We start from the raw sequence: 14013 nt of genomic DNA on the forward strand, positions 1-14013 counted from the left end.
TTTCCCCAGTGTGAGTCCTTCACTCCCCAGTGAGTTCTCCTGTCTGTTTTCTATTCTTCTAATCAGAGTCGTGTTTTGTTCACGTTATGTCAGTTTTGTTTTTCCCCAGTTTGGAGTCGTATCTTGTTCACACGTTTCTTTTATTATCCCCATAGAGTCTTGTTAGAGTCTCTGTTCCTGGTGAGTGTACTACTCCGATGGATCGTCTTTTCTTCTGTGTGAATCATATTCCCCACAGAATTTGTGTCTTTTGCATGCATACACTTGCATCATGAGGTCTCTTAGGGACCAAAATTTGTCTCATTACTGTTATTTAAGCCCATTCTACCGCGTCGAGATGAAGATTTCTAAACTTCACTTCTCCGGCTAGAATGACCTTAAATAGGGGCATCTGTAAGACCCCAATTTTGGGCCCTAAGATCCCTCATGGCCCATATCATTCATATCATGGCCTCAAGGATCACTGCATGCCCTAGCTTCCCTCCTAGTGGGTGGATTGCCTTGTGTTTTGTTTCTTGATCACCAAGCATACTTTGCATTTGTATATCTTTGCCTTTCATATGTTTATCATTCAAAAAGTACAAAAATATTGTCAGTCTAACCTTGTTGCTTGCAGTTGAAGTAATCATCAGAAATTAGGTCAAAGATGGTCAACAGTCAGTCAAAGCAATGGATGGTGGCCATTCTTGCAGAATTTGGGCACCATGATCAATAATCACAAGTTCAGACATCTTATGACATCATTTGAAGTCAAGTTCTCAAGGAATTAGGGTTTGGAATTCATCAGAAGTAGTCCAGTCACTCAAAACCCTAGAAAAGTCAACCTTGGTCAACTGTGGATTTAATCAGAGATTTGATGGATAGAATTGATTTGAAGGAGTTCATTCATGCTTGTATAAGCCTCATGTATCATGTCAAACCTCATCATGGAAGAAAATCAAGTCAAATCAGAAATTTTCCAGAAATAGAAAGTGGACCTGTAATTTCACATACCAAAATGGAAACTTCTTGATCTTAAACTTACATCATGATACAAGCTCCAAATGAATTTTTGCCCAACATGAAAGTTGAAGATCTTGTTCTCCCATTTTCAAAAAGTCCAAGAACTCTCAAATCCCATGTGTGGTTGTCAAGATATGATCAAATCATTTTCACCAATTTTTGAACTTCAACAAGCCATATCTCTCAAACCATAAGGCCAAATTTGGTGGGGTTTTTTCCTACAAACCACATTTTTCATCCTCTTTCCAAAAATATAAATTTCATGACCTAAAACCTTACCATTCAAAATGGCATTTTTGGACCTTTTTCATTTAAATTCAAAGTTTGACCAAACTTTGACTTTTTGAATTAGGACTTTTTTCACCATTTTGCCATTTGAGATTGCTTCCATACATCATTTGTGATTTGTCTAAAGCCTTAAACCATGTTCATTTCACCCTTATGCCATCATTTTTGGACCAAAATGCTAAAACTTGAAAATTGGCAATTGGCTTCAAATAAGTGAAAGCAAGTACAGCAGTCAAAAGCAACAACAAACAGCAGAGTTTTGGTCTGCTAGCAGCCTGTGCCCAGCCCACTCGAGCAGCAAACATACCCCCATTTTCCACTTTGTCCAAAATTAGCAAGTTTGCAATTACACTCATTCAAGCTAATCAAGTTTAGTACTCCCTAATCCAACTCTAAACAGACCCTTATAAGGGATTTTTTCAGCATTTCTAAACCTAGCTTGACAGCCTCCCTCGACCAAAACACTTCATCCTCTCATTCTTGCATTTTTGCATTTGAGATTTTTCTGCACAAAACACCAAAACCTTTGAACAATCCTCACTGTTTTCTTCATCTAGACAGCATTTAGGAGTCACTTGGATCATTAAATCCCAGCTTTTACTCCATTTTCAAGTTCTGTTTTCATTAAGCACACAACAATGGTGGAAGTTGGTTCAACCTACCTCGTGCACTTGTGAGCTGAAAAAGCTTCATCACCCCTCATTCCAAAGCATTGGGAGCAGCTGTTTCAGTCTGTATCGTCCAAACAACCAACATTCAACACTTTGCTTCAAATTCAAGTGCTTTAGTTGCTTAAGTTCTTTGAACTTGCTTGCTTGCTTTGCTTTTTAGCATTTGCTTTGAGGTATAAACCTTTCTTCTTCATGTAGTCTGGAGACCCGGTCTGTTATTTGACCGGGCAAACTGTCTGAAGTCCTCCTTAAGAGGCAATGCCTGTGTTTGTTTATATTTGTCCCAAGCAGGAAAAGTCCTTCAAGTAAGGCAATTGGTGGAAGGTAGGGATAAGTAATCTATCCCCCACTATTCAGTGTGTCCTCTCTCTGCTCCCATTACATGGTTGAAGCACTGAGATAAAAACCCAAGATCTAATCGAGTCAATAAAGGGGAAAGAGTTCCATCTTTCTGAACTCCCACACTTTCTTTGATGCTCTCTCTGATCTGAGATAGAAGCAATGAGGCACACCCCTCATCTCCTTTTCATCTGCTTCACCTTAGCCTCTCAATGGCAAGGTTAAGAGCGACATTTACCTATTACAGTGGACTTTCATAGTCAAACCCTCTTGTGTGAGCCCCCCATTGTTTGGCTATAGAGTGTGTTGTTTGCTATTCATTGATTGATTGCTTCATGTGCACTTGCTTGCTTATATGCTATGCATTTATCATCATCATCAATTGCCATCAATGCATAATCATCTCATTTGTCTTTGTGATATTGTCATTTGTTGTGTGCCCATTGAGGACAATTGTAAGACCATCCATTGGCCATTGCTCCTATGATATGGAAGTGAGTATAAGACCATCACCTTGGCCACTCATCTTATCTTTGCCTGATACATTTACTTGATTGTATGTGAGGAAGCAACTGTAAGTCCCTGCAAGTTGGCATTTGCTCTCCTATGATCACATGTTGTTTTGTTTGTTTGTATGTGAGGATACAACTGTAAGTCCCTGCAAGTTGGCATTTGTTTTCCTAGGATCATACTGTGTATGTTAGAGTAAGTCCAGACAGATTGGCATCTGACATCCATGTTTTGCTTTCTTTGTTTATGTGAGGTTGCAACTGTAAGTCCCTGCTAGTTGGCATTTGCATACCTGTGATCATGTTGTTGCTTTTGTTCCTGTATGTGAGGATCCATTGTAAGTCCCTGTAATGTGGCATTGGATTTCCTAGGACCATACTGTGGAGTTAACCTAAGTCCAGACAGATTGGCAGTTAACTTCCATGTTTCATCTTTGTTTTCTTTTGAGGAGATTAGTGTAAGTCCATTGAGTGGCATCTGATATCCATTTCTGTTTTAGGAGACTGGTGTAAATCCATCTATTGGTATCCGGTATCCGCTTTTATTTCTGTGCCTGTGGAGATTAGTGTAAGTCCATTGAGTGGCATCTGATATCCCGTTTTGTTTTAGGAGATTGGTATAAGACCAGTGATTGGCATCCGATATCCGCTTTTGCTTGTTCTGCTTGTTTGTTATTATTAATTGCTATTCCAAAGGACACACTTGAATCATCTGCTATATGATCTCAAGAAGTGAACCTTCTAAGAAGTTTTACTTTCCATCTTCATCCATTCATCGTTCATTATGTCCTAAACCTTTTCACACTTTATCTTTCAAATTTGACATAAGTGTTGTGCAAACATCTTCATATTTTCTAACTAAAAACCTGGACTCAAGTCCTTGACCTTTTTCAAACTTCATTTCATAATACTTATTTGAATTGATCTTAATTATACTTTGACTCCATTTTCATAATCATAATCAGTAACTTCACTCATTCACTTGTTTTGGCTTTGTCCATTGATGTTTTTCATACATGAGCTATAGGTTTGATTTATCTTAGTGGTTGATGTTAATCTCACCTTCTGTCTTTAGTGATTGAATTGTAAGCCTTCCTTGCCTATTATAGGGTTAACCCCTCCCTGGCAAGTTGAAGCTGTTCTCACATGGTGGACGTTGTTGTTTGTATAAGGTTGAGTTTTCTCCCGTGGATAACGTAAGACCTAGGGTTTGTGTTTAAAATTGAACCCAACCCACTTTTGGAAATCTTTTAGCCGAACTACGGCGTTTTGATCCTTACCTTTGATGGAAGGTACGTAGGCAGCGGGTTTATCCGTTCAAACCCAATAAAAATGTGTATTCTTTTCTCATCATCCCAATCATGTTTGCACAATACTTATGTCATAACAAATAACAATCTTTTACAACAAGTGTGAAAAGGGCTCCCTAGGAGTACCTAGGACGTAGTGGGTGCCTAACACCTTCCCATTGCGTAATTTACCCCTTACCCAGAATCTCTGATCTTTTTATTAGTTTTCTACGTGTAAAACTTCTTAGGCTTTTGTTCGCTTTTTAGCCAATCCTTTGGATAAATAAAAGTGCGGTGGCGACTCGAAATTTCAAGGTATCTCATAGCTTCGATAGATCATATAGCGACGAATACACCGTCACAAGTACAAGTATTTAATTGATTATCCTTGGAGCTCCAGATAACTGATGCTCTTAAAGATGTTGGAACATCTCTTCTTCAAGACCCTGTGCAGAATCACATGAAGGATAGTACATTGGTTTATGATCTATCTCTTTGGTGGCAGCAAAAGCATATGATCTCTGAAAAGGTTTCCTGGCAAGAAACATGTTCAGCCTTGGTGTGTATAAGAAGAAGAAGACATCATAGTCTTGATGGTGGTTACTTGGATCAGTTTATTTCTGATTTAGGTAAGGAAGTGCATTGGCTAATGCACACTGTGGAGTTAAGAACAAGTGGCAGCATTCTTGACATCATGGAAACAGTCTTGCTTTAGGAAGTGGAATCCTTGGTATAACTGAAGGGTTAGTTTCTAACTGGTCCTTCTGAAGACTCATGCATCAGAGTGTCTGATGTCTTTGGAGAAGAAGCAGGGATTCATCAAGGTGTGAGCTTGGATGACTTAACTGCAAACCTGCAGGATGGAGGTTGTTTACTCAAACTTGGTTCCACAATCAAGTCTATGAGAGCGTTGAACTCTTGTTCTGTGTAGGGAGGAAGTTCTTTCAAGTGGCAGAAGAAGGAGCTGAATTCAACAGCTAGATGTTAAAACATAATGTTGTGACAATTGGTTCAACATCAGAATCTTAGTTGGTGAAGTGGCACATCAACTTAAGATAGAAGGGTCTACAGAGTTGTAGATTGGGCACTTTAAAAAGATCGTTCTCATTGCAGTTCTTTGGAGTTGCTGGATGGAGAGGATGTTACATGTTCATGTCTTAGAGAATCTAAGTTTTGTTTAACTTGTAGCTTGAAGTTCAAGTCTCACTTGGACGGTCAGAATATCTTTGGGAGAAGTCTGATAAACGTGGAGAGGTCAAAAAGTGGCATTTGACTTTTTCATATGAGGATTCATGAAGGAGGTAATCAACCAGTGGCATTTGGTCTATCTCAGAAGTGAGTTCGAAGAATCAAGATAATCAACATATGACAGCTGATTATTCTTGAGGAAAGTCTGAGACAAATTACTTTTGAGCAGAAAAGTAGTAAGTTGAAGACAAAAGGAGGTGTTTTCTATTCATCTCTTGGAGCTTGTGGTAGGAGTTTTGAGCTATCTATGGAAGATTATCTCTTGTAATGGGATGAGAATGTATATGTCCCAATTTGTGTCTGGTTTCTTTTGGATCAAGCTGGTGACTTAGTGATATCTGAAGAGTATCAGATGGTGTTCTTTGTTATGTTGTGAAGGATGTCCTAACTTATGTTAGAACATTTTGTGAAGTGGTTTTCTGTTCTGGTTAGAAGAGAGATTGACACAGAGTGTGGATGTGTTCAGCCAAGAGGGTTGAACAGAGGGTGTGCTCTTGAAGACATGAAGATGCGTCTTATGTTTTCCATTCATCAAGTGGTTTGGGTTCTCTTTGAATCAGGAAGTATGTGCAGGTCCAACTTTGGGGTGTTGGATATGTTCATGTGTGATCTCCAAGTTTCAAGAGGAGAGTTGGTTGTTCATGACAGGGGGAGTTGTGTCTCTGCGCTGCAAGTAATCATCAAGCTTGTGGTCTATGAGTTCTCAGATAACAAGGTATGGCACCTTGTTAGTTATTGGGATGATGTGGCGTGTGTCAAGGCTGAGTGAGCAGAAGAATGTCTGACCGGATGTCATGACATTGTCTTGGACAATATTGTTATTTCCTTATGAAACTTACAGTCATAAGGAAATATGGATGTGGTGTGTCTCATTATGATATATTAGAATGAGCCTGTGTGTTACAGTTGTGTGGTACAGGTGCTGGAGTTACTGTTATTTGATGTATGCACAGATTTAGGGGGAGGAAAAGTACCCTTGTGCATGTGTGTATTACTAGTAACCAGAAAGCTAGTAATTGTGTTGTTTCTGTTGCTGTTTAAACTACTGTTATGTTGTTTAACTGCTGATAGTTTACCTTGTGAACAAAAAGGAAAGATATATGTTTCAGCCAAAATTTTCCAAAGGGGGAGCAATTTTGGTAAAACAAAGAGTGTTCACAAGATGTTATGTGTGATGTCTTAACATAAGATATCCTATGTACCTGCTGGAGTTCAAAAACATGTTCATGCAGTATTTGTTTCAGAATGTCATACACAAGGTCATGGCATCTAATATGATTGTACCTGCTGGAAGTTACAAAAGGAATTATGGAATTATGCAGGATTTTTCCAGGATGTCAGACCCGATGTCATGACACCCTGTACACAGAATATTCAGTGTGAATGTCTGGTGTTTTGTGATTGCACACTTAATGGCAATCCGTGTTTGATTGAAGATCTGATTTGTGGCTGAAATTCGTCACTCTAAAGCAAGAGTGTGTGTCTGCTTGATCAAAGCTGTGAAGCAATATCAAGTGGGTGTAGTCTTGATCAAAGCTGTAAAGCAAGATCAAGAGTGGGTGTTGACGTGTCAGTGTTGCGTATTTTTCCAATACATCGAATTCAATTATTAATTTTTATTAAATAAAATATATTGATAATACTTTCCAACCACCTTTAAAAAGAATTTGTTATCTATTTTAAAGTTTTAGAATTATAAAACAAAATCTTAGCAGTGAACTAGCAGGGCCGTCCCAATCAATTTGGAGGCCCTGTTCTATTTTAAAATTAGGTATTTAATAGATGAAAATACAACAAATTAAAAAATATATATTTTATTTAATTGTAAATAAAATTAAATATATAAAGACAAAGATGATAAAAAATACTATGTAGAAATTTGATTTATCGAAGTTTAGTTATTTGCGTCTTTCTTCTCTTACCATCTTCAATTTATAAAAAAAAGTTCATACCATTTAATAAAAGAAAAAAAATCTTTGAACAATTTCTACAATATTAATAATGAAGTATTTTATTTAATAAGCAATTTCTACAATATAAATAATGTAAGAACAAGGAATCAAACTCAAGTTATATTACTACACCAAAATAGTATAGTCACCGCTAGGTAACCCTACACTTATCAATACTGTTTCAACTCTTACTACTACTACTGAATTAACACGTCTCAATCAATACAATTCACACAAGTACAAATTTCAAAATAATTATCGTGACTAAACAATTGCCATTTTTAAAAAATACGGACTACTATATTAATAAAAATTTGAATGAGTTAATCACAATAACTCAATAAATACTAAAGTTCAAAAAGTGCTTACTTAGATATCAAGAAATTGTCCACCATACAAGCAATACATTTTCCCAAATTCAAATTAGATATGGAGTTGAAAATGTTCCAATGTGATTAATTTTTAATAAGAATATTAAGTAGTAGTTACTTAAAAGTAATGATATGAAAAAAATGATATAAAAAGTAATCAATACATTTAATTGTTTTTCTTTAAAAAAAACATTATAGAGTACTTTTTCGTATAACACTTCCAAGTAAACAGGCTATTCGAAGAGGTTTCCACTTTCAATGCCCCACCATAATAATTAAAAATTAAATTAAATAATTAATATCAAAATGTTGGATATATATACTCATCACATTCTCAAGATGATACATTCAAATTAGGCATGCTCAAATTAACGAATTATTCATATTCATATTTAAATTTGATTATTAAAACCGATTATTTATTAATATGATTTTAATCAAATCTATATATTTTATATTTTTTGATTTTAACCAAATTTATTTTTTGAATATTCATATCTAAAATAAAAATCAAACTTATCTATTTCATAAAAATATTTAAAACTTTTTTATAATTTTTTTGAAAAAAATTCAAATAAAAAAAAGGTTTTTCTTTTGAAACTAAAAAATATTTTTCTAAAAAAAAAGATTTTCTTTTTTGAAAAAAAAGGTTTTTTATATTATTTGAAAAAAATATCTGAAAAAAATGTTTTTTATTTTTAATTTTGAAAAACAAACTCAGAAAGAACAGATTTATAATATATATATATATATATATATATATATATATATATATATATATATATATATATATATATATATATATATATATATATATATATATATTCAGAGATTTTATTTTTTGAAAAATAATATTTCTTTTTGGAAAAAAACTAAAAATAAAAAAAATGCTTTAAAAGAATTTATTTTTTAAAAAATTTAAATTTAAATTAATTCTAAATCGATATGGATATAACCGCCTAATAGCTTGTTTATATCCATTTAAAAAAAATAAAAACGATTATAAATCAAATGCTTGCTTCAAGTAACTAAAGCACAAAAATGCATTTCATCTTAGTAAAAATAAAGAGTGCATTTTATTAAGTAAATTACATTTGATCTTAGTAAAAAAAGAATGAGAAAATGTATACACAGATAAACCTTTACATGTTAGCTAAAAGATCCTTCAATTCTTGTGTAGTAGGTACTGACTCGGCAGGGTAAATCTTGGCCACAAGTTGGACGAAACTGTCATACTTATCAACAAAATCCTTCTGCCATAGTTTGAGGAAACGAAAATCAGAACTTCAATATGTACCAATTAAGCCATGCCAACGTGAATATGAAATGGAATAGAATAAGGCTCCCTTGTTTTTTACATTACTCAAAATAGGATGGAGCGGAACACAATAAAATAGGATCTATTCTAATAATTGGAATTGAATATGCATACCTTGCATTTATCCCACAAGGAAGGTAACAGTTCCTCTGAAGTCAAATTCTTCTGCAATTTCTTATACATTGCACCAATGGACCTGTCCATCTATTTAGAAAAACAAAGTCAATTCACAAATTATGCAACTTGCAAAAGGGTTATAAAAAAAGATAGACTTACCCCAGACAAACTGGCCTTTAGCATCTTCCGAAAATCCACTTTTGACAACCCAAGCTGGAAAGGAATCTGAAATTCATGTATAACACAAAATTTAAGGATGTACAAGTCAAGTTCGGCTGTATATTTCATACATAAGAAAATAAACACAAAATGAAAATGAAGATCATAGCAAATTTGAAGATGAAGATCATGTCCATTTGAAGATGAAGATCATAGCAAATTTGAGAAGAGAAATCTTGGAGATTTAGATTATGGAAAATGAGAAACGTTTGAGTGATTTTGATTGTCGGACAACTACCTATAAGATGAAGACTACCCAAACTTATAGTACGCCCTAATAAAATCATATCTCTAGGCAATAAGGAGCTAAACCCACACCTATTCTCACACCCAATACAATGAAGTTGTTGGAAGCAGCGAAATTCAGCAACCTGAATTTTGCAATTATGGCGGTTAGGGGTGGAGTGCAATTAAAACAATATTCCAATCCCAAACCCAATGAGCTTGGACAATGCAAGAAGCTCAACAACAGATCTAACATATACTCTAATACAAAATCAGGAAACAATATGAAAAAATCACGAGACAATATGAGTATGGACAAGGAAGCAGATACTTCTCTCTCAGTTTACACTTTAAGAATGAATAGACAGGAGCCCATTTATAGACCAACTTGAATGAAAATGAGTAACTAATGACAAGTGAATGCATGAAGTTTGTATGCTTTTCATTGCTAATACTTCAAGGATAACTCCAACTATTAGTGTAACCTTTCATTTCCATACTTTATACTTGATGCCCAAAAAGAATTTTTGGAATTGAAGAACAATGATTAGTTCTATAATTTAGGAGAAACATTGCAAATATGTTTAATGAAAAAATTCTGATATATTCAAATGTTGTAAAGCAAGATCTATGAAAGATTATTGAAACCAACAAACCTCTTCAGGTGAAAGATTATTGAAAATCAAGTCCTCAATCCTTCGAGCATACTGGAAAAGGCGTTCAAATTGCTTTCCAAGGCAAAAAATGGATAATGAGATATTTCTAACAGGGTAGAAATTCAAGGATGATCAACGACCAAAACAAAATATAGAATAAATACTTACATAATAGATAATCATGCTAATATGGCGCGAGCATGATTGCTCATACGCTTCACTAGCTTGATGATAAAACTTGGCCAAAGTAGGCACCACATTGGCTAGGTCATACAAACTGAGCAAAATGAACAAAGTAACAAGTGAAAATCTGTGTTTTCTTATACAGAATCAACTTAACATACAGGGAAAATTGAAGCAGCCTTGAGCTTTTTCTTTGCATGGGAAATGGTAACAAACCTATTCTGAAAAGCAGCATAGTTCTCTATAAGAAAAATATCTGCATACTTTGGCTCTGTTTGTGCAAGTTTTTCCAAAGTTACAAACATTATGCTAACCTGTCAAGGGGGACTTCTAATGCCTTACAAACATGAAAAAAGCTTGGGGGGACTTCTAATTAAATGCATTACAAACATGAAAAAAGACCGACACCCTAACTTTATTTCTTCTCCCACAGCCTCAATTATGAAGGAAAAATACAGGTAGTAGATAAACATATTCAAGAGTGGCAGGGTGATTAACTAGATTGTTATAATACTCTTAATTTTAGGAAAGCGAGTACATTAAAATTAACTAGACCTATCATGTAAGTTCAATCTGAGATGGCACAAAACAACGCAAAGCTTAAAAGGAATCAATTACAAATTTTGTGTACGCTTGGTCAACCAAATCCCTGGACTGGCCAGCAATGTACTGCTCCATCCGTGTTGCAAGGGTTGCAAATCTATAAGAAAACGATTAAAACATTAGTTAAGGCTGGAAACTTGAGACATTAAATACAAATTGGAACTAAACAGTGCAGCTGGTTTGAATATGGAGGCAGCTTATCAACTTCAACCTATGGAGCACTAACACAAACTCGAACACCATACGCAACACTGACACGTCAACACCAGTAATAATTTGAAAAATAGTGGTTGATGAAGCATGTACACTTCTTGAGGTGTCGCGGTGTCTGGGATGTTTCCTACGCAGATAATACTACCTTCATACGACATGTGTCAAACACTCCTCATCAAATGTCCTACTAAATAATAATTTTTAAATTATTTGGACATGTGACAAAGACTTCATGGACACTTAGCAAGTTGATCAACATTTAAATACTGATCAACGACTGAAAGACAATTCTTTTAAAAAGATTTTCAGTTTTTCATTCAAGAAATTTCAGTAGTTTTGAAATATTTCTCTTTAAGCTTTTCATACACACGTATATAACTACATATATAAGGGATAGATCAAGTGAGCACAGGATCAAATATTGACCAAAATCATATATGGTCAAGATGAACATCTTTTATGTTTTCAGCTGATATGCCCTCTATAAATGAGGTTGGCCTATTGGTAAAGACTCCGAGACCTCAGAGTGTAGTCTCAGTTTCGAATTCTACTAGGTGCTAGCGATTCATGAGATTGGTCACCAAGTTTAGTCGGTCCTAATGCCGGATACCGAGTTTTCAAAAAATAAATAAATCTATTTTAAAATTTGGGTTGGAGATAACTGATCCCTACAAAACCGTCTTGTAGAGTGAGGGTTGTCAAAACTTTATAAACACTACACATATTATATCTCTAAGCAATGTCGGACTAAATCCACCCCTTCAAACCCAACAAAATGAAGATGTTAGAGTTTGCAATGAAAGGCAAGTCAGTGACGCAATTAGGCTACTAGGAGCGGACCACAATGAATGCGGAAATCAACAAAGTACACTCATAAATTGGGAATCTTTGATTTGATATAATATCAAAGAAATATTACTCTCTCCATCTCAGAAAATGTGATAACTCAAAGAAAAAGAATGATGATTTTTTAAATTATCCTTATTAACAATTAATATATTTTCTTTATCATAAATACAGAATAAAAAATAATAATTTTAGTATTACTCTCTCTGTCTCATAAAATACGTCTCATTTGTATTTTTTTTCTGTCTCAAAATAAATATCCTTTTACAATAACAATGCAGTATTTATTATTATTTTTCCACTACTATACCTCTATTTTTTAACTTTCATTGTATTCAACTACTCTACTAAATATAATTAATAAGGATATTCTGATAAATGATATTAGTTTTATCATTAAAATCAACACATCTAATCATTTTTTTAAAAATTGTGTATTGCTTAAATAAGATACTTTTTATGAGACAGAATGAATAATTAATAACTCTTTTTAGATTTTTTTTAAATGTACGGGTTATTAAGAGACAAGGCTTAATTAGAAGCATTATCCAATTTACTATTTTCTTTAACATTAAGCACCCACTGGGTTTTCACATGAATATAAGTGATAGCATTCAATAAAGTTGATAATTTAAACAATTAAACATATTCTTGATATGCATATAATCAAGCAAACATGCTAATTAGACGACATCATCATCAACCTTTCTCTTTCATCTATTTGTATGCCATGTCAGTATCTTTCCAGACAAATCAGCAACTTTAGATAGCATATTTAGTTTCATCTAATTTAGACTAACCCAGAATAACCTAATTTGAAATTAATGAGGTTCACAACAGAAGATAATGACTCCTGTTTAACAATATTCAATGGTTACAGAGAATTTTTCACTGCATGTAGTAGACAGGATATTCTAGTTTTGTCAACATTCTAAATTTTGTATAACAGGAAAAAACTAAAAAGTGGACACTGAGCTATCATTCTAAAACATGTCGATTTTTTGGGGGAAATAGCCATTTTACCTGGGAATGTAGGGTAGGACACTTTGGCGAACATTGCGTTCACTTCTTTCAATCTGATGGCAAGCGTCATCAACAAACTAAAAGATTTCCCATTAGATGAATTGAGTTAATATAGCAATCTTTTAAATGTAAGGGGAAATTCTATGTAAAGCTAGTCACATACACGAGCAAACATCGTAGATATCCGAGACTCAAGGTCACCAAGCAAAAGGCGGACAAATCTTGCTGCATCAGCTTTTTGACCAGAGAGATAGCGTTCTGTTATTCCGTGCATTGATATGCAGCATAAAGGATCAATCTTGCATGCCCACTCCACAACAGCATAGAAGTCTTCCTGAAATTATATAAATTGTAAAGCAGCATAGAAGTCTTCTTGAAACTATATAAATTATAAAGCAGCTTTATAGTAACGCTGTCTTTTTAACTTATTTTTAGGTTCCACTGAAACATAATATGAAGGGGAAACATAATAACAAGTGAGGAAGAGAGAATGAATTGGAAGAGAAGAGAAATACGGAAAAACTTGTGTCTGTATTGTAACAACTAGGAGATTCTCCTTCCAGGGAGTTTCTCATTACACATAGTTACAAAGATTTAACAAAGGCCGATCACTATCACAACTCCTGTTAAACTGCTAAACAGCCCCCGTTCCAAACAAACCAAGCAACAACTTAATCATTCTACTTTTTCACTCTTTTAAGAATACACATTCCAATTATCATCACTATTGTTGAAATACAAGAGATTAAGAGATATTTGAATAAATAATCTATTTTAAAAATACTACGGAGATTATATTATATATATATAGAAATTACAGATAATTACATGATATAAACGATGTGGGACTACTCTATATACAAATATTCTTAACACTATATATTTACAAATATCAACACTCCCTCTCAAATTTGAGCATATAAGTCAAATGCACTAAGTTT

At 34.3% G+C, this 14013-nt stretch overlaps 1 protein-coding gene across 1 annotated transcript; it reads right to left on the minus strand.

The window, feature by feature from the left end:
* Nucleotides 1-8744: 8744 nt before the first annotated feature.
* LOC127088309 (exocyst complex component SEC3A) lies at nucleotides 8745-13768 on the minus strand. Its single transcript, XM_051029244.1, has 10 exons — nucleotides 13588-13768; nucleotides 13236-13406; nucleotides 13073-13149; nucleotides 11006-11087; nucleotides 10604-10701; nucleotides 10373-10481; nucleotides 10205-10276; nucleotides 9264-9329; nucleotides 9102-9191; nucleotides 8745-8922 (listed from the first exon to the last, which is right to left on the minus strand). Exons 1-10 carry the CDS (start codon nucleotides 13645-13647, stop codon nucleotides 8812-8814), a joined length of 936 nt encoding a protein of 311 aa, XP_050885201.1. The 5' UTR covers nucleotides 13648-13768; the 3' UTR covers nucleotides 8745-8811.
* Nucleotides 13769-14013: the final 245 nt, after the last annotated feature.

This window comes from Lathyrus oleraceus, chromosome 5 (assembly GCF_024323335.1).
Source record: "Lathyrus oleraceus cultivar Zhongwan6 chromosome 5, CAAS_Psat_ZW6_1.0, whole genome shotgun sequence".
NCBI classification, from domain to species: domain Eukaryota; kingdom Viridiplantae; phylum Streptophyta; class Magnoliopsida; order Fabales; family Fabaceae; genus Lathyrus; species Lathyrus oleraceus.